Below are 22,249 nucleotides of genomic sequence, written 5' to 3' on the forward strand. Positions count from 1 at the left end.
ACAAAATAGAAAATAGGTCTGGGAGTGTATCCCGAAGGTAGAAAGCCTCTGAGTTCCATCCCCAGCACCACAAAATAAATAAATAAATAAATAAATAAATAAATAAATACGTAAAATAAATTTTAAAAAATTTTAAAAATTAAAAAAAAACAGAAAGAGGACTGCTAAATCATATGGCAGTTCTACTTTTAATTTTTTGAGGAACTTCCATATTGTTATGATGTGATTTTTTGGTGGGGAGGGGTCTGGGGATGAAACCCAGGGATGTTCTATCTCTGAGCTACACCCCAGCTCTGTTTTATTTTTATTTAGAAACAGGATCTTGCAAGGTTGCTGGCCTCCCTAAATTCCTGAGGCTGGTCTTGAGCCTTCTCAAATCAAATTCTTTAGTTGTTTTTTTTTTTGTTTTGTTTTGTTTTGCCAAAATGGAAAATCTGTCCTACAGTTCACATAGAATCTCCAGATCCTAAATAACCAAAACAATCTTGAAGAAGAAGAAAGTTGGAGGATCCTCTTGCTTATAAAAATATAGTAATAAAATCTATGGTATTGGCAAAGGACCAACACATTAATGAGAAAAAAAGAGCCCTCAAAAGTAAACCCTGACAGACATCCTCAAATGGTTTTTTACAAGGGTACTAAGAGCATACAGCTAGGAAAGAGCAGTATTTCAACAATGTTGGGAAAATTGGGTATCTATGTGTAAAAGATCAAAGCTGAATCCTTAAACAGTTTTCACTACTTAAAACTGGATCTGAAGCTGGGCGTGATGGCACATGCCTGTAATCCTAGCACTGGAGAGGCTGATACAGGAGGATCGTGGTTTGAGGACAGCCTCAGCAACTACTTAGTGAGGCCCTTTGACTCAGTGAGACCCTGTTTCAAAATAAAAAATAAAAATAGGGCTGTAGGGCTGGGGGCGGGGGGTAGCTTGGAGGTAGAATGCCTACGGGTTCCATCTCCAGTACCACAAAAGGCAGGGGGGCTGTGGATGTAGTGGAGTATGGTGGTGCACGCTTATAATCCCAGTGCTTGGGAAGCTGAGACAGGAAGATCGCAGGTTCAAGGCAAGACTAAGAAATTTAGTGAGGTCCTCAGCAACTTAGTGAGACCATGTTTCAAAATAAAATACAAAATAGGGCTGGGTGTGTAGCTCAGAAGTAGGTTCAGTTCAATCCCGTGTGTGTGTGTGAGCGCATGCACACACACACACACACACACACACACACACACACACACAAATGGAAGTGTGTATCAGAGGTAGAAACACCTTGGATTCCATTTCTAATGCTATACACATACACAAAATTTAATGTAGAATTACCATATGATCTAGCAATTCCAGGTCTGGATATGCACCCAAAAGGATTATTCATAATAGCCAAAAGGTTAAAAAAAATCCTGCACTATATATTACCTTCAACTATATATACATTCCAATTCAACATCTGACCAATTCAGCAAAGTCTACTTTTAAATTATAAACCAAGCATGATGGTGCTTGCCTGTAATCCTAATACTTGAGAGGCTGACACAGAAGGATACAAGGAGAGCCTTAGCAACTTAGTGTGACCCTCAGCAATTTAATAAGCTCTTGTTTCAAAATAAAAAGTAATGGAGTATAGCTTGAAGGTAGAATGCCCCTGAGTTCAATCCCTCCTACTACCACCACCACCACCACCACCATTACTACTACTACTGATGATGATGACGACGACAACAACAACAACAACAACAATATTTGACAGTTGCTTTGGGGGTTGCATCACTCAGTGTAAATCTGCAGAGAATCACCTACACTAGAAATTTTAACTGTTTAACTGCTACAGAGAAGGTACCTGAAACAAGAATGTCTACTATGAAATTGGAGGACAGGCTAACTTTGGTATGTGGGTACAAAAATAATACTCATCTCTCAGAATTTCTGGTATTCTATATAATTATTAAACCATATATTTCCATTTCTAGTTGAAAAATACAGTAACTGTCACCGAAGCAGTTACAAGAATGTAAGACTTGATAAGGTGCTGCTGAAGAAAGCAACCAGGAAAGATAAGAGTTTATAAAAATCACCTCTTCACTTAAAGCCCTTAGTTCACGGCCTACTGAAATAGAATGTAAGCATGGCTTATAATTTTTATGATACAGTGGAAGACTCTATGAACATACTAGCATCAATTCATTTATTCAAACAATTGCTGATATACTCTGCATACTTGTGCTATACACTCCTGAAATAAACACATGGAACTTGCTGACCCTACTGGAACTTTGAGGGGAGAAAGAGAAATTATAATACAACAGCTAAATATGAATATGTATTTGATGCACTGAAACTGAGTACCAAAATATAGTCAGTCCTCTGATCAAAAATACTATGCTGGTCACTGTGACACACACTCGTAATCCCAGTATTTGGGAGGCTGAGACAGGAGGACTGCAGGTTTGAAGCCAGCCTTAGCTACTTAGTGAAGCTCACAGCAATTTGGTGAGACCCTGTTTTCAAATAAAAAATAAAATAGCCGGGCGTGGTGGCGCACGCTTGTAATCCCCACGCTTGGGAGGCAAAGACAGGAGGATCGCACCGGTTCGAAGCCAGCCATGCTGATTTAAGAGACTCTGTTTTCAAATAATAAAATATAAAATAGGTCTGGGAGTGTAGCTCGGAAGTAGAAGGGATTCCAGGAGCCCCAGTACCATCAAAATAAATAAATTAATTAATTTAATTTAATAGGGCTGGGCGTGGTAACTCACGCTTGTAATCCCAGCATTTGGGAGGCTGAGACAGGCGGACTGCGTAGGTTCACCAGCCTCAGCTACTCAGTAAGGCTCTCAGCAACTCAGTGAGACCCTATTTCCAAATAAAGTAAAAAATAGGTCTGGGAGGGTAGACCACAGGTAGAAAGCCCTGGGTTTCATCCTCAGTACCACAGGGGAAAAAAAATAGTGAGGTCCTTTGCAACACAGTGAGACCCCGTTTCAAAATAAAGAATAAAAAAATAGGGCTGGGGGTATAGCTCGTAGGTAGAATGTCCCTGGGTTCCATCCCCAATACCACAAAAATAAATAAATAAATAAATAAATAATAAAAACAGGGCTGGGGTGTAGCTCAAAGGTAGAACCCCCCGGTTCAATCTCCAGTACAATAAATAAATAAATAAATAAATAAATAAATAAATAAATAAATAAATAAATAGTGTGTTTACTCACTCTTTCATTAATCACTCATTTAAACATATTGCTTATCTATATGCAGAGCTACTAGGAATATCAAAAGAAACAAGAAACCACAGTCCCTGACATGTTAAGAGTACAGGGGAGGAAAGCGTAATAACACTGTGATTAAGTGTGAAACGTACCTAAGAGAAATGAAAGAGAAAGAGCTGGAAAAAAAAAAGTCATGTCTGAACTACTTCATAACAAATGAAGACAAGGAGAAGTTGAAGGAGCCTTGGCTTTGGTTTACAATGATACCTAAACTAAATCTTTTTTGGGGGGAGGGCAGTACTAGGGATGGTACCCAGGGGCTTTCTTCCTTCAGGCTATGCTCTCAGACCTATTTTTCTATATTTTATTGGGGAAAAGGGTCTAAGTTGCTGAGAGCCTCACTAAGTAGCTGAGACTGGCTTTGAACCTGAACCTGTGGGATCCTCCTCTCTCAGCCTCCCAAGTATTAGGATTATAAGCATGCATGCACTACCATGCCCAGCTTAAACCAATTTTTTTTTTACTTTTTTTATTGGTGCATTGTAGTCATACATCATAATGTAGTACAATATGGTGGAAGCATACATGCACACATCCCCTTAGCCTTACCCAATTCCCTCCCCGTTCCCTCCCCCTCAGCAACTACAAAGAGCACTCCTCTCTCATGGCCTCTGTACCTGCTGTTCACTCTACCAGGACAACTCCATAGATATGTATGGCTTCTTATCTGGTTCAAATCTCTGACCAAATACAACCTCCTGAGAGGGGCTTTTCTGGCTGCCCTATCCAAAGCAGTACTTTGTGTCTCTTCCCTTACCCTGCTCTATTCTTCCTCCTTATCACCATATTTATTATCTGCTTCTATTGGCCTCCCTCTCTACAAATATTAACACAGGGAGCCAGTGACTGTCTTGTTCCTATGTATTCTCAGAATGGAGACAATTTCATCACAGACAGTCATTACTCAGAATTTGTAGAATGAAAAAAGGAGAAGAGAGGAAAAAGAATTCAGACATATGGGCCACAGCTAGAGTTCTTAGTCAAAGTTATAACAGTAAGGGTTTTGTTTGGTTTGGTTTCGTTTGGTTTTAGTGCTGGGGATTGAACCCACGGGCATTCTACTTCCAAGCTACACCTCCAGCCCAATTTATATATTTTTTTATTTTTTATTTTTTTGGTGGTACTGGGGGTGGAACCCAAAGGCTTTCTACCTCCAGGCTATACTCCCAGACCTATTTTTATATTTTATTTGAAATCAGGGTCTCACTAAGTTGCTGAGAGCCTCACTAAGTAGGTGAGGCTGGTTTCAAACCTGTGCGATCTTCCTGTCTCAGCACAGGGATTACAAGCGTGTGCCACCACGCCCACTTATATTTTATTTTGAAACTTGCTAAATTGCGGAGGCTGGTCTTGAACCCGCAATCTTCCTGTCTCAGCCTCCCAGGTATTGGGATTATAAGAATGTCCCTCCATACCTGGATGGAACAGTAAATATTTTTATTAATAAAGATTTACTATGAGACAAACACTATCCCCAGCCCTTTAGTTGTATTTTTTATCTCATTTAATTTAAGCCCTATTTTATATGTGTTTTTGAAAACAGGGTCTCACTAAATTGCAGATGGCCTTGCTATATTGCTGAGGCTGGTTGAAAACCTGCAATCCTCCAGTCTCAGCCTCCTAAGTACTGGTATTACAAGCAAGTGCCACCAAGCCCCTGGCAAAACAGGCATTCTTACTCACATTTTACATATGAAGAATACAAAACACAGAGCAATTAAATTATTTCCCCAATTACAAGGATAGTAAAAGGTAGAACTGGAATTCCAACCTATGAAGTACAAGGCCAGAGTTTTTAACATGCCTAAAAGCACAGAAAATTGGTAATTTCTCTGGGTTGTTTCCTTATATGTTAGAAAGAAAAACAAAGAAAAGAAATATCTACAATAATGAATCTTTAGGAATATTATATATTAAAACCCTCTACATGTAACATTATTAGTTTTTTTATTTGTTTTGGTTTTGTGGTACTGGAGATTCAACCCAGTGTTCTCCCACTCTGGGCTAAAAACCCTATTTTACTTTTTATTTTGAAACAAGGTCTTACTAAGTTACTCTGTGCTGGCCTAGAATCTACAATCCTCCTTTTCAGCCTCCCAAGTACTGGAATTACAAGCATGTGCCACCACGCCTGGCATATTTGTTTTATTTTAAGATGAACTACATTTACTAGGCAAAAGGCTACATAAACTCTTCACCTCTAGTTCCTGGTTCTGATTTAGAATAGGGGCACTATGAGATGTGAGCATGGATCCCTTAACAAGGTCTCAGGTGATGCTAATGGTGCCAGAATGGCCCTCAAAAACTCCTCAGCCCCATAACCAAAATGTAAATGAAGCCCTTTTCAAATAACCAGTAGGTTTTCTTTTATGGCTGAATGAGTCACCTCCAAGGTACTAGTAAACATACACATGGTTTCTTCAAAGACCAGAACATGACAAATATAGTTGTTTCAGCCACTTCTTTTTATTATTGTAATGCAAGGTATATGCAAGAAATTTGGACAAGAAATAAATGGCATCCAGATTGGATAAGAGGAGGTAAAAGTGTATTTTCAGAGGACATATTATATAAATAAAACAGTAAGAATCTATTAGAACTAATATACAAACTCAACAAGTTTGTATAAGATCAGTACACAAAAATTAATCATCTTTACACAATTGTAATGAACCTTAAAATGCAATTAAGAAATCAATTTCATTCACAATAGCATCAGAAAGAATAACAGAGCAACATGGTGGCGCACGCCTGTAGACCCAATACTTGGGAGGCTAAAACAGGAGGATCACAGGTTCATGGCCAGCCTCAGTAACTTAGTAAGGCCCTCAGCAACCAGGTGAGACCCTGTTTCCAAATTAAAAAAAAAAAAAAAATAGGGCTATGGTTATAACTTGGAGGCAAAATGCCCCAGGCTCAATCCCTAGCACAATAAAAAAATAAATAAAAGTCAAATAATAGCTGGGTGTGGTGATACAGGCTTATAATCCCAGTATTTGGGAGGCTGAGACAGGAGGATCACAGTTCCCAGACAGCCTCAGCTACTTAGTAAGGCCCTTTGTAACTCAGTGAGACCCTGTTTCAAAATAAAAATAAAAAATAGGGATGGGGTGTAGCTCGGAGGTAGAATGCCCCTGGGTTCCATCCCCAGTACCGCAAAAAAAAAAAAAAAAAAAAAAAAAAAAAGCCAAATAATAACAATCACTGGAGTATATGTGGAGAAATCCTCACTCTCATTCTCTGTTGGTAGGAATATAAAATGGTGCCATTAGAAAACTATCAGTAGTTCCTCAATTGGTTAAACATAGTTTCTACGTGACCAGGTATATACCCAGGAGAAATGAAACCAGCCTGCACAAGGACTTGTACATAAAACATTTATAGCCATCATAACCAAAAGATGGAAGCATCCCAAATATCAATGGATAAATGGATAAACTGTGGTATAACCATAAATGGGAAACTACTGAGCTATAAAGAAAATTATTCACACTTGCTACAACTTTGATGAATCTTAAAAACATTATGCTAAGCCAAAGAAGCCAGTAACAAAAGTCAATATATTATTTCATTCTATTCATAAAAAGACCAGAATAAGGAAATCTACAGAGATAGAAGTAGTTGCTTACAGATAAGGGAAAATGAGAGACAGAAGGATGATAACTGAGGGGTATAAGGGCTTCTTTTGAAGGTGATAATAATGCTCTAAAACTGACAGAGGTGATGTTTGGAGATACTTACGAACAAATTAAAAAATACTGAATTGTAGCCAAGAATGGTGGCACATGCTTGTAATCCAGTACTTGGGAGGCTGAGACAGGAGGAACACAGGTTGGCGGGCAGCCTCAGACACTTGTGAGGACCTTTGAAACAGTGAGATCCTGTTTCAAAATAAAGAATAAAACCAGGCATGGTAGCAAACATTTGTACTTGGGAGGCTGAAACAGGAGGTTCACAGGTTCAAGCTAGTTAGCAAAGCCCTCTGCAACTTAGTGAGACCCTGTTCAAAAAAAAAAAAAAAAAAGAATAAAAAATAGGGCTGGGGGTGTAGCTTCAAGGTAGAATTCCCCTGGGTTCAATCCCTAGTACTGCGAAAGAAAGAAAGAAAGAAAGAAAGAAAGAAAGAAAGAAAGAAAGAAAGAAAGAAAGAAAGAAAGAAAGAAAGAAAGAAAGAAAGAAAGAAAGAAAGAAGGAGGAAGGGAGGGAGGGAGGGAAGAAGGAAGGAAGGAAGGAAGGAAAGAAAGGGAAAGAAAAGATAGGGCTGAGGTATGGTGTGGATGTAGAAGCCCTGGGTTCAATCACAAGTACCACAAAACAAAACCAAAACACCTGAACTGAGCCAAGTATAGTAGCACACACCTTTAATACCAGTATTTGGAAGGCAGTAACAGGAGGATCGCAGGTTCCTCCTGCTAAATTTGCCCAACTCAATCTATGAATACAGGTACTGCCAGACGTCCTGGGCTAGCTGGGCACAGTGGAGCACACGTACAATTCCAGTACTTGGGAGGCTAAACAGGAGGATTGCAGGTTCCATGGCCAGCCTCAGCAACTTAGGAAGACCATTTCAAAAATAGTAAAATCAGGCTAGAGGGTATAGCTTAGAGGTAGAACGCTCCTGGGTTCCATCCCTAGTATAAACACACACACACACACACACACACACACACACACACACACACACACTTCTGAGCTAAGGAAGGAATTGGTCATTAAGAGCTGTTTTATACAAGAAGAAAACTTGCCAAGCACAAAGAGACAAATCAGGACATTTCAAGCAAGTACAGCTCAAAGCACAGTCAATAGAGTTAAGTTTTTGAACTGTTTAAAAGGGCCAGATGGTCCAGAATCCACCCCCAGATTACAAGGCCATGTATAAAAGTGTGCCAAAAAAAAAAAAAAAAAGGAGGAGAGGGAGAACAGAATGTAGAGAACAGACTAAGAATGAAAGAAACACACTCAAAAGGATGAAAACTGTATGCAAACTAAAATATTTTAATCTTCTTCAGGCTCAAAACTTTCAATGCTAATTTCCAGTAAGTGAACTTTAACAAACTATAAATGGCCTGCCTCTACAACCAAATTAGATATGTTCACCTAATTCTTTCAAAATAGTATATTTAGGCCAGGCATGGTGGTGCACGCTTGTAAACTTGTAATCCCAGTACTAGGGAGGCTGAGACAGGAGGCTCACGGGTTCAGAGCCAGCCTCAGCTACTTAGTGAGGCCTTCCACAACTTAGTGAGACTCTGTTTCAAAATAAATTTAAAAATAGGGCTGGAGGTGTAGCTTGGAGGCAGAATGCCCCTAGGTTCAATCCTCAATATGGCAAAAAATTTAAAAATAGTATATTTGATGTTACTGTTCAATCTATCTAATTATTGCTACTATCTGTAATTCAAGATCTTAAAAGCCTAGCACAGCTGGGCATGGTGGTGCACGCTTGTAATGCCAGCATTTGGGAGGCTGGGACAGGAGGATGGCAGTAAGTGAACTTTAACAAACTATAAATGGCCTGCCTCTACAACCAAATTAGATATGTTCACCTAATTCTTTCAAAATAGTATATTTAGGCCAGGCATGATGGTGCACACTTGTAAACTTGTAATCCCAGTACTAAGGAGGCTAAGACAGGAGGCTCACAGGTTCAGGGCCAGCCTCAGTTTGTGGATAGCTTCAGCTACCTAGTGAGGCCATTTGCAACTCAGTGAGACCCTGTTTCAAAATAAAGAATAAAAAATCGGGCTGGGGGTGTAGCTGGGAGGTAGAATGCCCCTGGGTTCCATCTCCTGCACTACAAAAATTAAATAAATAAATAAATAAATAAATAAGCCGGTCGTGGTGGCGTACCATTGTAATTCCAGTACTTTGGAGGCTGAGACAGGAGGATCCCACAGGCTCAAAGCCAGCTTCAACTACTTAGTGAGGCTTTCAGCAGCTTAGTGAGACCCTGTTTCCAAATAAAATATAAGATAGGTCTGGGAATGTAGCCCAGAAATAGAAAGCTCCTGGGTTTCATTCCCAGTAACACACACACACACACACACACACACACACACACACACACACATCTTAAAAATATGAACTAAATAGCCGGGTGTGGTGGCGCACGCTTATAATCCCCGCGCTTGGGAGGCTGAGACAGGAGGATCACAGAGGTTTGAAGCCAGCCTCAGCTACTTAGTGAGGCTCTCAGCAACTTAGTGAGAACCTGTTTCCAAATAAAATATAAAATAGGTCTGGGAGGATATCCCGGAGGTAGAAAGCCTGTGGGTTCCTCCCCAGTACCACCAAAAAAAAAACCCCAAAAACAAAAAATATGAACTAAATAAATTACTCATTTGATTTCAAAACTCAAAAGTATACATGAAAAAAATTCAATTGTACGAAAGAACACCACATTTTTTTTTTTTTTTTTTTGGGGGGTGGTGGTACTGGGGATGAAACCCAGGAGCTTTCTACCTCCGGGCTACACTCTCAGACCTATTTTATATTTTATTTGGAAACTGGGTCTCTTAAGCCAGCTGAGGCTGGCTTCGAACCTGCGCAATCCTCCTGTCTCAGCCTCCCAAGCATGGGGATTACAAGCTGTGCCACCACGCCCAGTGTCCACACATTATTTTACAGAAAAGATTCATCAAGTGGTGTATCAAAGGTTATTTACAATAGAAGATTAATTTCTATTTGTAGAAAGGCATTTACTATGTGGTGGCTGCTGACTAAGCACTGCACCTGATTTACTTCACTTGTTCTGTTCAACAACCCTAACTGGATTTTTTCTTATTTTTATTTTACAGAGGAAGGAGCCAGGTTATAGAAAGCAATGTCATGTCCATACATGAAAGGTATTACTACCAAGCACACCATCATGTGTGAGAAACGGGGAGTGGCGTGGAATATGGAGGAAATACACCAAGTGATGTATAAGACAGGAGGATGACTCTCAGAAGTTTGAGAGCAGCCTGGGCAAAAACAAGACAAAAACTCAGACTCGTTCAACTCATCTCTGAGTGGGCTAGATTATCAGGGATCAGGGTTAGAATCCTGGCACTACCACTGGACAGCAATACGTATGACCTTGAACTAATTGCTTTATTCCTGTGCCTCCCTTTTCTTTTTGTAAAATAGGGATGTTATAGATTATTATATTATCATATTGTAAAGATTACTGGAAATTTCACCAGACTGTAAGAATTACCAGAAACTGTGCTTGACACACAATAAGCACTAAGTATTCCTTATTAATATCCTTTTTGTGTGTGTGTGTGGTACTGGGGGTGGAACCCAGAGGCTTTCTACCTCTGGGCTATACTCCCAGACCCATTTTATATTTTTTTGGAAACAGGGTCTCAATAAGTTGCTGAGAGCCTCACTAAGTAGCTGAGGCTGCCTTCGAACCTGTGCGATCCTCCTGTCTCAGCCTCCCAAGCGCGGGGATTACAAGCATGCGCCACCACGCCCGGCTTAATATCCCATTTTGATGATCTCCCCCATACACACACACACACCACTTTCTGAATATCGTTTCCCTCACATATCAGTAGAAGAATGCAATCTCATTTGTATGCTCATTTTCATTTCTAAATTTGACTGAAATATTATCAATGATTGTTTACAAGAAGCAGGACAGGAAATGTGCCTTGGGAAAAACAAAATGTGCCAGGGTTCACATTCAATTCTACCACTCCATGCAACCTTGAGCAACAAATACAGAAAATTAAGCTGGGTGTGGTGACACACACATAATTCCAAAACTTGGGAGGCTAAGACAGGAAGATTGCAGGTTTGCAGCTAGCCTTAATTACTTAGTAAGAACTTCTGCAATTTAGTGAGACCCTAGTTCAAAATAAAGAATAAAAAATAGGAGTAGGAGTGTAGCTCAGAGGTAGAATGCCCCTGGGTTCAATCCTCAGTACTGCAAAAAAAAAAAAAAAGGAAGATTAATTTCTACTTGTAGAAAGGTGGCAAAGGGTAAGTGGAATGACATGTATAAATGACCTGAACTATCTAGTACATACTAGAAATTCCAAGAAACATCAGTTCTCTTCCTTTTTAACTTTGGCATAAGAATGGCTTCTTTTTAGAACCGGTACATTAATACTTAGCCCTCTAGACAGAATTGTTCCACAACTAAAATAAGACCATACTAAGAAAGCCTGAGAAAGCACACACAAAATTAAATTCATAATTTCGGTTGCCTTATTAAAGTTTTTTTGTTTATTAAAATACTTTTAAACTCAAAAAATCTGTGTACAAAATGGAAACAATGGCACATGCCTATAATCCCAGCACTTGGGAGGCTAAGACAGGTTCAAGGACAACTTCAGCAACTCAGTGAGACCCTGTTTCAAAATAAAAATAAAACAGGACTAAGGGTATAACTCAGATGCCTCTGGGTTCAATCCCCAGTGCCCCCACACACAATATGATACGAATATATATACATATATACATATATATATACATATATATATATATATATATATATATATTCTTTTGGAAGGAAGAAAGGGAGGAAGGAAAAGAAGGAAGAAATCTGGTCACAGCAAGTCATCCATGGCACATAACAGATTTAGAGATGATTTTATCCCCCAGGAAAAGATGTGGCAATGTCTGGAGGTACTCTTGATTGTGACAACAGGGGAAAATGCTGCTAGAATTACCTGGATAAGGATGCTGCAAAATATCCCACCATGTACAGAACAGTCGCTCACAACAAAGAATTATCTGACATATGTCAACAGTCCCAATGCTGAGAAACCATGATCAAAAAAAGAAAAAAACTAAGGGCACCAAGTACAGTTTAAATGTATACCATTTATTTTCTTTTTTTTTTCTTTTTTTTTTTTTTTTTGGCAGATCTGGGGATGGAACCCAGGGGCATTTGACCTCTGAGCTACACCCCCTGCCTTATTTTTTATTCTTTATTTTGAAACAGGGTCTCACTGAGTTGCGGAGGGCCTCACTAAGTAGCTGACTGTCCGAGAACCGCGATCCTCCAGGTCTCAGCCTCCCGAATGCTGGGATTACAAGTGTGCACCACCACGCCCGGTTTACCATTTATTTTCAATAAAAAAAGAAAAAAACTATAAAGCACTGCAGTTCACAAACTTGTCCCCTCCCCCCAAAAAAACCAAGGATGTTAATGCCCAAATGTGTATTTTTACTATAGCTGTAACAAGGAATAAACAGCTTGATCACTTAAGATGGAAACTACTGGTATAATTAAATTCCCTTTGAAAAATTCCCATTTTAAAGGGACAGAAAATGAGGCTTATTTTCTTCCTATATTTCCACCACATAACAATGATTTTGTTTTGTTTTGTTTTTGTGCTGGGGATCAAACCCAGGCCCTTGGATGTGCTAAGCCTAAGTTCTACTAAATTGACTGAGCTACAAGTCCAGCACTAAAATCAATCCTTTATTTTTTTAATCACAATTCCAGTTCATTTGGTGGGTGGGCACTAGGGATTATAGGCGTATTCTACCTCTGAGCTATACTCCAGCCCTATTTTATTTTCTATTTTGAAACAGGGTCTCACTAAATTGTGAAGGCTGGCCTCAAAACCTGCAATCCTCATCTCAGCCTACCAAGTATTTGAATTAAAGGTGTGCCACCATGCCCAAATATTTTTAATTTGCTTATTCATTTATTTTATTCATTTATTTTTGGTACTAGGGATCAAATCTAAGGACATTTTACCTCTTGAGAAAAATCCCCAGACCTTTTTATTTTTTATTTTGAAACAGGGTCTTGCTAAATTGCTGAGGCTGGCCTCAAACCTGCAATCCTCCTGTCTCAGCTTCCCAAATACTGGGATTACGGGCATGTGTCACTACACCTAGCTATTTTTAAAATTTATGTTTTGTTTTACTTACTTGTTTTTGTGGTACTGGGGACTGAACTCAGGGATATTCTACTTCTAAGCTACATTCCCAACCTGATTTTTTATTTTTTGTTTGAAATGGGCTCTTGCTAGGTTGCTGAAAGTCACTACTTTACTAAGGCTGTCCTCAAACCTGAGATCCTCCTATCTCTGCCTCCCAGTACTGGGATTATAGGAGCGTACAACCACATCCAGATATATATATATATATATATATATATATATATATATATATATATATATATATATTTTTTTTTTTTTTTTTTTTTTTTTGCGGTACTGGGGAATTGAACATTGAGCCCAGGGGCATTCTACTTTCGAGTTACACCCACAGACCTATGTTTTTATTCTTTTTATTTTAAAATAGGGTCTCACTAAGTTGCAAAGTGCCCAAGTAGCTGAGGTTGGCCATAAACCCGGATCCTCTCGTCTCAGCCTCCCAAATACTGGGATTACAAGCGTGAGTCATCACGCCCAGCTTGGGTGGCTGTGTGTGTGTGTGTGTGTGTGTGTGTGTGTGTGTGTGTGTGTGTGTTTTAAACAGAATCTTACAAGGTTCCTACAAGTCTCACTAAATTGCTGAGACTAGCCTCAAACTTGCAATCCTGTCTTAGCCTCCAAAGTACTGGGATTACAGGCGTACACCACTACACCCAGCTGCTTGATATTTTTTAAAACATGGATTCATGCTGGCTTTTTTTCTAACTTTTAAACTTAGTCCTAAATTCTAAGCCTCAGTATTCTCCAATTTGACATGACGATAGTAACAGCTTAGTTCATTGGTTATTATAAAGATCAAATAAAAGAGCACAAAATGCTTTGTAAATTATAAAGCAGCTCGTGAAATTATAAATTAGCCTTCTGAATTCTCAAAACCAATTATGATAATTATTATCATTCCTCTGACCAATTTCCCTAAACCCAAAGTTGAGAATGTTTAAAATAAAATCTAAGGGCTGGAGACACTCATGATGGACTACTTACCTAGCAAGTATGAAGCCCTGGGTTCAGTCTCCAGCATCACACACACAAAATTAAATGTAGACACAATCTTGGAATAAAAACTTTTTTTTTTCAAGTCTGGGGATGGAACCCAGGGGCAGTCGGCCTCCAAGCTATACCCCCTGCCCTACTTTTTATTCTTTATTTTGAAACAGGGTCGTCTCACTAAGTTACGGAAGGCCTAAATAGCTGTGGCTCTCCGTGAAACACAATCTTCTGGTCTCAGCCTCCAGAATGCTAGAATTACAAGTGTGCGCCACCACGCCCAGCTACAAACTTTTAGTTTAATGGTTATTTATTTTTGCAGTACTGAATATTGAACCAAGGGCATTATACCTCCAAGCTATACCCCCAGCCCTATTTTTTCTTCTTCATTTTTTGAAACAGAGTGTCACTAAGTTGCAGAGGGTCTAAGAAGTTGAGGCTGGCCTCAAACCTGCGATCCTCCCATCTCAGCCTCCTAAGTACTGGGATTACAAACGTGTACCACTACACCTGGCTTACTGTTCTCAATTTAAATTAGTAAATTTACAGCCAGGTGTGGTGGTACATACCTAGAATCTCTGTACTTAGGATGCTGAGACAGGAGGATCACAGGTCCAAAGCCAGCCTCCAAATTAAAAAAATGAAATAAGGCTGGGGCAGAGCTTGAAGGTAGAAGTCCATTGGATTCCATTCCCAGTAACACAAAAAAAGTAGTACATTTTCAAAAACATTGTCATATAGAAGTGATAAATCAGCTGAATACAGAGGAATGCATGCTTGCCATTAAAAACAAGATTTAAAAAGTTATAACCATAAGGCCAGGTGTGGTAGCGCACACTTGTAATCCCTGTGCTTGGGAGGTGGAGACAGGAGGATCACACAGGTTCGAAGCCAGCCTCGCTGGCTTAAGAGACCCTGTTTCCAAATAAAAATATAAAATAGGTCTGGGAGTATAGCCCAGAGGTAAAAGAGTTCCATCCCCAATACCACCAAAAAAAAAAATTATATATATATATATATATAATTATAAAACCATGGTATTGTTTCTTCTAGTCTTTTCTTTGCAAGCTTAACTAAATTATTTGCCTAAGTAGAATTTTTACCCTTTACTGTAATACGGATTTCCAATTATAACATTCCTCAGACTTAAAAGCTCCTAATAAACACACTTTTTAATGAAGGCATACCTTGTTGATGAGGATTCAGGTGTTTTAAAATTAAATTCCAGTGTACGGGTTGTCTAACACACTGCCTTTTCAGAGTTTTTGTTTTTGAGGTAGGGCCATGTTTGTTTGTTACTGGAGATGGAAGCAAGGAGTGTTCTATCTCTGAGCTATATCGCTCTTTCCAACCCTTTTGTAACTTTTTATTTTGAAACAGAGCCTTGAACCTGAATCTCCGTATGTAGCCTCCCAAGTACTGGGGTTACAGGCCGGTGCCACCACATCCAGCTCTTTTAATTGATAATTTTCTAGCAATTCTTGAAGTTACCAGATCTGTCAGACCATTTTCTTGCTTTTCGTTTCCAGAGTTATAATGCAATTAAGCCTAAAACTAACAAAAAATTCATGAAATACTTTTATATTCCTTGAAAAGCAAGTATGAGCCTTAAATTGAGGCTACCAGACATAGCAGATATTCGGAACAAGAATTCACTTTAAAGGAATCTTTCTACTACATCTTAGTCTGCTACTAGCTTTCTATCAGCAAATAGTGAAAATGAAGAAATCAATGCACTCAGATTATTCCTGGGAGGCTTGCCATTGGACAAACCCAACTGTTCCTAATTAACATTAACTACAGCAACCCCTCCCAAGTACTGAACATGCCAAGCCATTCCAGGAATGGCTAGATCTCTCTCAAGGTAGCAAAGATTTCCTTAAGCAAAAATCAGCACCGTTCTCCCTCAACTTTTACTTATTAACAAGAAAAAAAATACATCTAGCAAAAACAACTAAAATTAGAAAACACTAAGTTTATGCTGTACTAAAGTACCCTGACAGCCAGGCTGGGTGGTGCACACCTGTTATCCCAGTACTTGGGAGGCTGAGACAGAAGGATCGCAGGTTCGAGAACAGCCTCAGCCAGTACTGAGACACTCATCAATCTAGTGAGACCCTGTTTCCAAATAAAACATAAGAGCTGGAGGTGTAGCTGGAAGTAGAATGCCCCTGGGTTCAACCAAGTGCCACAAAAATAAAATACCTTGAGAAAGCCTACAAATCAATGGAGATGATCTAAGAAACAGAACATTATGCCAGGCACAGTGGCACACGCCTATAATCCCAATATTTGAGAGACTGAGACAGGAGGATTGCAGGTTTGAGGCCACCCTCAGCAATTTAGCAATAACTTATTTCAAAAGAAAAAGTTAAAAAAAAAACAGCTGGGCATGGTGGCACACACTTTTAGTCCTAGTTCTTGGGAAGCTGAGTTAGGAGAATCACAGGTTCTTGGCCAGGCTCAGAAACTTGTGAGGCCCTCCACAATTTAATGAGACCCGGCTTCAAAATAAAGAATAAAGTAGCGCTGGGAGTGTAGAGGTAGGATGGCCCTGGGTTCCATCCCCAGCACCAAAAAAAAAAAAAAAGAAAGAAAAGAAAAAGAACTGGAAGTGTGCCCTAGGTTCAATTCCCAGTATCAAAAGAAAAAAAAAAAAAAAAAGGCAACCAGAATGCTAGAATTGGAAAGATCCTTTGATCAGCTAATTCAAACTACCCTATTTTTGTCATCTCCAATAATTACTGTGTGTGTGTGTGTGTGTGTGTGTGTGTGTGTGTGTGTGTGGTACTGGGCGTGGAACCCAGAGCAGTCTACCTCTGAGCTACACCCCCAGCCCTATTTTTCATTCTTTATTTTGAAACAGGTCTCACTAAGTTGCAAAGGGTCTAAGTAGCTGAGGCTGACCTTGAGCCCACAATCCTCCTGTCTCAGCCTCCCAAATGCTGGGATTACAAGAGCATGTGCCACCGTGCCCAGCCCCATATTTACCTATTTTGATCATTACTACATCCTCAGTAACTAGAATAATTTCTAGCACACAGTGATTGCTCAACGAATATTTGTTTAATTAATTTCAAAGTTTAAAAAACTGAAGGGCAGGCAGGCATGGTGGTACATGCCTATAATCCTAGTGTTTGGGAGGCTAAGACAGAAGGGTTGCAGATTTGAAACCAGCCTCAACAACTTAGTGAGGCTCTCAGCAAACTAGCAAGACCCTGTTTTCAAATAAAATAGGGCTGAGGGCATAGCCCAGAGGTAGAAGGCCCCTGGCTTCCATTCAAAGGAAGGAAGAAAGAAAGGCAGGCAGGCAGGCAGGCAGGCAGGCAGAAGGACAGGGGATGTAGTTCATTGGTAGGTAGAGTGCTTGCCTGGTGCACATAAGGCCCCAGTTTTGGTTTTTTTTGGTGTTTTTTGGTGGTACTGGGGATGAAACCCAGGGACCTTCTACCTCCAAGTTACATCCCCAGGCTTATTTTTTAATATTTTATTTGGAAACAGGGCCTAACTAAGTTGTGGAGGGCCTCACTAAACTACTGAGGCTGGCTTTGAACCTGTGATTCTCCTGACTCAGTCTCCCAAGTACGGATTACAAGTATGCACCACCATGCCTGGCAAGGCCCTGGTGTTTTTTGTTTGTGTGCAGGTCTGGGGATGGAACCCAGGGACATTCAACCTCTGAGCTACACCCCCTGCCCTGTTTTTTATTCTTTATTTTGAAACAGGGCCTCAGTAAGTTGTAGAGGGCCTCACTAAGTAGCTGAGGCTGCCCGCAAACTGGAATCCTCTGGTCTCAGCCTCACGAAAGCTGGGATTACAAACATGTGCCACCAGCCTGGCTGAGGCCCTGGTTTTGACCACCAGCATTGTAAAAGAAAAAATAGTAGAAAGAAGCCTTGTGCAGTGGCACACACCTATAATCCCAGTACTTGGGAGGCTGAGACAGTAGGACCATCAAGTTTGAGGACAGTCTCAGCAACCCAGCAAGACCCTGTTTCAAAATAAAAAATAAAATAGGGCTGGAGATGTAGCTCTGAGGTAGAATACTCCTTGGTGCAACCTCCAGTACAGAAAAAAGAAAAAAAGAGAATAGAAGAGAAAGCACAGTAGCTAAGGCCTGGAGACATAACCCAATGCCATAATGCTAGCTATTGGCAAGGCTGGTACTAGAACTAAGGTTTCATGAATCTAGTAGTCTATCATCTCTAGAAGCTAGAATATGATCATTTCAATGATTTATTTCGGTGTGGGGGGAGTTGGAGAATTGGTTGGGAGGCAGAGAAATAGGAAGAAAAGCATAAACCAAAACACTTTTCACATTTTCTCTCATACTGTGTTTATTTTTAATTGAAAGGTTAAAAAAAAACTTATAAAGACAATACTGGGACAGTACCTTGCACATAACAGGTACTTTAAAAATATCTGCTAAGAGCCATGAGCACTAGTGCCAGCAGCAGAGGTAGAGGCTATTATTTTGGAGAGACAGAGACCAGATTCAACCCACTTTGATTTTCTGAAGAAATTGCCCCAAAAGTAGAAATTGGTGGGTCAGACAGATCCAGTTCAGTCCACCTTGAGTTTTTGAGGGAATCCCCCAAAGTAGACTGACTGCACCTGCCACACATGATTGAGAAGCCTGGAGAATATGCTAAGTGGCAAAAGGGTATGGGAGGTATCAGAGGGAGCCCTGCATAGCCAGGGTGGGACTACATGTTGCATGTTCTGGAAACCATCAGCCCTCATGGCCACCATGCTCCTCTGCACAGAGTAGGAGGGTCCACATGAAACGGGAGCACCTACCTTCTGAAAGAGAAGCTATGGACCTCTGCCTCCAGAAGGAAGACAAAACTTACTGAAACTAGGTATTTGGGTCCCAGCTATTGCAAAAGACATGTACTGCTTTTCATAGTAAAAAAAAAAAAATAAAAATAAAAAAAAGTAAGAATGCCAGGCAAAAAAAAAAAAAAAATCTGCTAAGCCAGGCACAGTGGCACATGCCTGTAATTACAGTACTTGAGAGGCTGAAAGAGGAGACAAGTGGATCGAAGGTTCAAAGTCAGCCTCAAGTCAGGTGTAGTGGTGCACACTAATAATAGTACTTGGGAGGTTGAGACAGGAGGATCCCAGGTTTGTGGCCAGCCTCAGCTACTTAGTGAGGCCCTCTGCAACTCAGTGATACCTTGTTTCAAAATAAAGAATAAAAAACAGAGCTGGGGGTGTAGTTTGGAGGTAGAATGCCCCTAGGTTCAATTGCCAGTACTGGGGGGGGGGGGGAGGTAGCCTCAGCAACTTAGCAAGACCCTGTTTCAAAATAAAAAATAAAACAGAGCTGGGGTTATAGCTTGGAGGTAAAATGGTCCTGGTTGGTTCAAGTTCCAGTACACAATAAACAAATAAATCTAACTGGCGAATGTCTTTTTGTGCCTTTACAATAGAGTCCTAATGCCACTAAGTGTCTTAAAAGCAAAGATTTTTAATTGACTTATTTGATTAATTACCAATATACGTTCTTTCAACTATGAGACACTGAGGGCTAATCCCTACTACTGATTCAGTATTTATTCTGTGTACCTAAGTATATAACCACAAGAACATATGCAAATTATTTAAGTTACTATAAAATTGACAGAGCCAGAAGCAAATCTCCAAAGATGAATGATAGTAAACAGAAACTAAAAACATAGTTTTCCCCTAGGAGAAAATAAAGTATGCACACAACTGAGAAGCAACTCACTCTACAGAAGCCTTCAAGAGAACAAAATCTTCAAGAGAGAAAAACTCCTGCCAGAATCAGCCAACAGAGCCAAAACACAACAGCCTGCCAACAGGGATCTTGTTTAATGCAAGTCACTAACTAGACGCGTAGAAAGTGAACACCCAAAAGTCAATGTTTCCATTCCTCAAACTGAAGTTTCTGAAGGACCCTTCCAAATAGATTAGTGACCAAGACTAAACCACTACATTCCATGCTAAAGGTTCCTTCCCTGTTATTTGCTGGTCAACACAGAAGAACCAATAGTAAATAACTTGGATAACCAATAGTAAATAATTGGAACACAAACTTTACTTAAGAAACTCTTAATTCCTGCACAGTGAAGTTATTTTTACCCGAGACACACATCTATAAATGTGTGTGTGTGTGTGTGTGTGTGTGTGTGTGTGTGTGTGTTCGGGTAGATAGCCTGGTTCCTGGGGGATTTTTTTCACTCTATCCTAGAGTGCTAGGCAAAACACTGCAAAGCCTCTATATTCTAACACAGAAGTCTTTTGCCCAAATGTCTGTCCCAGCCTTAAAGCCTTAGAACCACGGGCAAATCTAGGCCAAGGAGACAAGATGACAGGGAGATAGCACAAGGCAGACAGGAAGGTTAGGGTGGGCCCAGACCAAGGAGTTGAGGGCCGCTGGGTTCGGAGAGAAAGGGCTGACAAGGGGAGGGAGAAGGAGTTGTGGTCGGAGTCGCTGGGAGGGACTGGCAGGTGCCTGGCACCTCGTCATCCTGGCTATCATGGGAAGATTAGAATTGGCTTTACAGAGAGGGAAGAACCAGGCTCCTCGAGTGAATGATGTGTGCGGGCTTTCTGTGAAGCACAAGGGCTGGGCTCTGAAGAAAGCAACAAAAGCCAGAGGGAAGAGCCTGACAACAGGTTTTCCTGAAGATTCTCCCAGGACAAAGTGACCTCCGCGCTCGTTCCCTGCACCGAGCCTGGTGGCACCTGCTGGAGGAAGGTTCCCTGGTCGCCGCGGGCGGGAGCGGCTGGGCGCCCACCCAACCGCCGCTGGAAGTGAAAGTAAACTTGGGTGGAAAAGACCGGCCGGGGACCGGCGTCGGGGAGCGGGGCGCGCGGCCGGGCGGGGCTGGCTCCCCGGGGCCGGCGCCCGGGCGGGATGCTGGGGGGACTGCCGGGCCGGGGGCGCCGCGGGGTCGCGGGGAGGCTGCCGGGGGACGCCACGCTGCGGCCGGGAGGCTGCTCGGCGGAGCTCCACAGGGCGCACCTGGGCGCCGGCCGGGCCGGGCCACTTCCCGGACGGAGGGGCGGGGGGCCGCGGGCTCGGGGGGCGCCGGGGCCGCTCCCGCGCGGCGGGACGCGGCAGGCGCGGCGGGGGAGGGGCGGGCGGGCGGCGTTACCTGTGTCAGCGAGAGCGGGGCTGCCGCGGCCATGGTGTTTCCATCATGCACGGCAGGGGCAGGAAGGCCGGGCGGACGGGCCGGGGCGGGGAGGAGGCGGAGGGAGCGGCGGAGGCGAGGCCGCGGGCGGCGGCGGCGGGCGTCTCCCCGAACTTCCACAACTTCCCTCTCACCCCGCCCCGCCCGCCGCGGCCCCGCCCCCCGGCCCGAGCGGGCGCGGCGGCGCGCAAACCCCGGCGCGCGAATCCGCCCGGACCGGAGCCCGCCCGCGCGGAAGACCCGGCGCGGACCACGCTGCGGGGCGGACGGGCGCGGGCACGGGCGCGGCTCCAGCCCGCCTGGATTGGGGCTGCCTTCAGAAAAACGGGCGGAATGAACCCGAGCGCGCGCTTGTAGCCCCAGGACTTGGGTGGCTGAGATAGGAAGCCTTATCGCGGGTTTTAAGCCAGCCTGGGCACTTAGCGAGGCTGTCGGCAATTTAGTGAGACCCTGTTTCCAAATAAAAAATAAAATAGGGCTGGGAGTGTAGCTAGGGGTAGAATGCCCCAGGATTCAAACTTCAGCACCACAAAGAATAAATAAATAAAAATAAAAAATAAACCAGGCACCGTGGCACTCCCCTGTACTCCCAGTACTTGGGAGACTGAGACAGTAGAATCGCAGGTTTAACACCAGCCTCAGCAATTTAGCTAGGCTCTCAGCAACCTAGTACGACTCTGTCTCAAAAAATAAAATTAAAATAAAAATAATAAAAGGGTTGGAGGGGTAGTTCAGAGGTCTAACACCCCTGGTTTCCATCCCCAGTAAAACACATACATGGCCCGCGCCCGCGTACATACATACACACACACACACACACACACACACACACACACACAGAGTAAATAAAAAGGTCTGCCGATATAGCTTAGAGGAAGAACGCCCCTGGGCTCAACCCCCACTACCACAAAAAGGGAAGAGACAATTATACCCACAGTCCAG

At 41.9% G+C, this 22,249-nt stretch overlaps 1 protein-coding gene across 3 annotated transcripts in view; it reads right to left on the reverse strand.

The window, feature by feature from the left end:
- Positions 1-21,316, reverse strand: part of EPS15 (epidermal growth factor receptor pathway substrate 15) — a gene marked incomplete at both ends in the record, with an annotated part of 144,465 nt that extends 123,149 nt beyond the window's left edge. For 2 of the 3 annotated variants that reach the window (XM_080690748.1, XM_080690747.1), the window contains one exon: positions 21,269-21,301. In XM_080690748.1, the coding sequence (XP_080546874.1) occupies positions 21,269-21,301 (33 nt within the window). Of the gene's footprint in view, positions 1-21,268 lie in introns of all 3 variants that reach the window. The other variant, XM_080690749.1, reaches the window with a different exon arrangement.
- Positions 21,317-22,249: the final 933 nt, after the last annotated feature.

The sequence above is a fragment of the Muscardinus avellanarius genome (assembly GCF_963383645.1).
Source record: "Muscardinus avellanarius genome assembly, chromosome: 3".
NCBI lineage: Eukaryota > Metazoa > Chordata > Mammalia > Rodentia > Gliridae > Muscardinus > Muscardinus avellanarius.